At 45.8% G+C, this 1,931-nt stretch overlaps 1 protein-coding gene across 1 annotated transcript; it reads right to left on the bottom strand.

Annotated features, from left to right (window-relative positions):
- Positions 1–1,090: 1,090 nt before the first annotated feature.
- On the bottom strand, positions 1,091–1,685 carry LOC125349934 (stress-associated endoplasmic reticulum protein 1). The gene has a single exon (XM_048344199.1). It carries the CDS (start codon positions 1,525–1,527, stop codon positions 1,327–1,329), a length of 201 nt encoding a protein of 66 aa, XP_048200156.1. The 5' UTR covers positions 1,528–1,685; the 3' UTR covers positions 1,091–1,326.
- Between the last annotated feature and the right edge of the window lie 246 nt (positions 1,686–1,931).

Raw genomic sequence — 1,931 nt, forward strand, 5'->3', positions numbered from 1 at the left:
GCTTTTTTTTTTTTTTTTTTTTTTTTTTTTTTTTTAATGCTGATCCTGGGACTTGAACTCTACAGGCTGGGCATTATCCCTGAGCTTTTGTGCTCAAGGCTAAGACTCTACCACTTGAAACACAGCTGTACTTTTGGCTTTTTTGGTGCCTAATTGGAGATCAGAGTCTCATAGACTTTCCTGCTTGGGCTGGCTTTGAATGGGGATCCTCAGATCTCAGCCTCCTGAGTAGCGGGGATTAGAGGTATGAATCACCAGCACCTGGTTAATTGATGTCAATTTATGAATATAATATATCTTGATCAGTGTCACCACTTCCAAGGAGACATTTTTAAAATGCACATGGGAAATTGTCAATGAGAAAAAAGAAGCAGACCTACAGAATGACCAGGATTTCTTTTTCTTATTATTGCAGTAGACACACACACACACACACACACACACACACACACACACACTGACATATGTGTGTGTGTGTGTGTGTGTGTTGTGTGTGTGTCTGTATGTATATATATACAGCACTGGAGTTTGAATAAATGCTTGCTAGGCAGGCACTTAATCACTTGATCCATGCCCCCAACTCTGTTTTGCTTTTGTTCTTTTTTGAATAGGGTCTCACATTTATGCCTGGGCCAAACTGTACTGAAATCTTCCTATTTACCCAAATAGCTGGGATGGTAGACACATGCACAACCACATTTGGCTTTTTATTTGTTGAGATAGGATCTTCCAAATTCTGGCTACATCTGGCCTTGAAACAAGATCTTCTCAGTCTTATCCACCTTGAATCACTAGGATTAAGGGCATGAGACATGGTACCAGGCTATTTTAGTTATTTTTAGTGAGCTTTTAATTTAAAATATCAGAAAGTTGTATTTTATTAGTAGAACTTTTTTTGTTCAAAACCCAACTAGAGTTGGCTGTTCTTTTTCATTCTTTTTCTTTTCTTTCTTTTTTTTTGCCAGTCATGGAGCTTGAACTCAGGGCCTGAGCACTGTCCCTGGCTTCTTTTTGCTCAAGGCTAGCACTCTACCACTTGAGCCACAGCTCCACTTCTGGCTTTTTTTTTTTTTTTTTTTTTTTTTTTTTTGGAGCTTAATAATCAAATTTTATTGCTTTATTCATGTGCTTTTGCAAGGCACTGTGGTATGGACTAGGAACCCTGGAATGACTCGTGAGGAACCCTGGAATGACACAGGAAGGAGGATAGGAAAGCCACTCTGAGGCAGGATGCTTTACTGAATGGTTCTTAACCGAGGCATCAAACGTCAGGAATGAGTTCAGGCTAAAATTCACAGGAGAATGGAAACATCTTAGACTGTCACTTCACATGCCCATCCTGATACTCTGAATAATCTGGAAAATGGCCGAGCCGCAGACGACGAAAATGAAGAGCGCCAACAGCCAAGGGCCCACCGAGGCCTTCTCTTCGGGGGCGTTCCTCGAGGTCTTGGCGACGTTGCCGCGCTGGGTGATGTTCTTGCTGTGCTTCTCGTTGGCCATCCGGATCCGCTGCTTGGCGACCATCTTCGCGGGCACCGCCTGCCGTGCGCTCGCGGCCTCCCCGGGCCGCCGGGGCGACGAGGCTCCCGGGCTGGGCGCTCCGAGAAGCCGGCCGGGTACGGGCGCGGGCGCGGGCGCGGGCGCGGAAGGAGAGCGGGGCCGCCGCCGCGAGCGAGCGTGAACGCGAGGTCACTTCTGGCTTTTTACATATATGTGGTGCTAAAGAATCAAACCCAAGGCTTCATGTATATGAGGCAAGCACTCTACCACAAGGCCATATTACCAGCCCCTTGGCTGTGTGTGTGTGTGTGTGTGTGTGTGTGTGTGTGTGTGTGTGTGTGTGTGTGTGTTTGCTGTTCTTTTGATGACATGGAGCTTTATTTCAGGAGCACGCACAGAATCAGGGACCTGCATAACATAGAAGATGT

The sequence above is a fragment of the Perognathus longimembris genome, chromosome 4, assembly GCF_023159225.1.
Source record: "Perognathus longimembris pacificus isolate PPM17 chromosome 4, ASM2315922v1, whole genome shotgun sequence".
Taxonomy (NCBI): domain Eukaryota; kingdom Metazoa; phylum Chordata; class Mammalia; order Rodentia; family Heteromyidae; genus Perognathus; species Perognathus longimembris.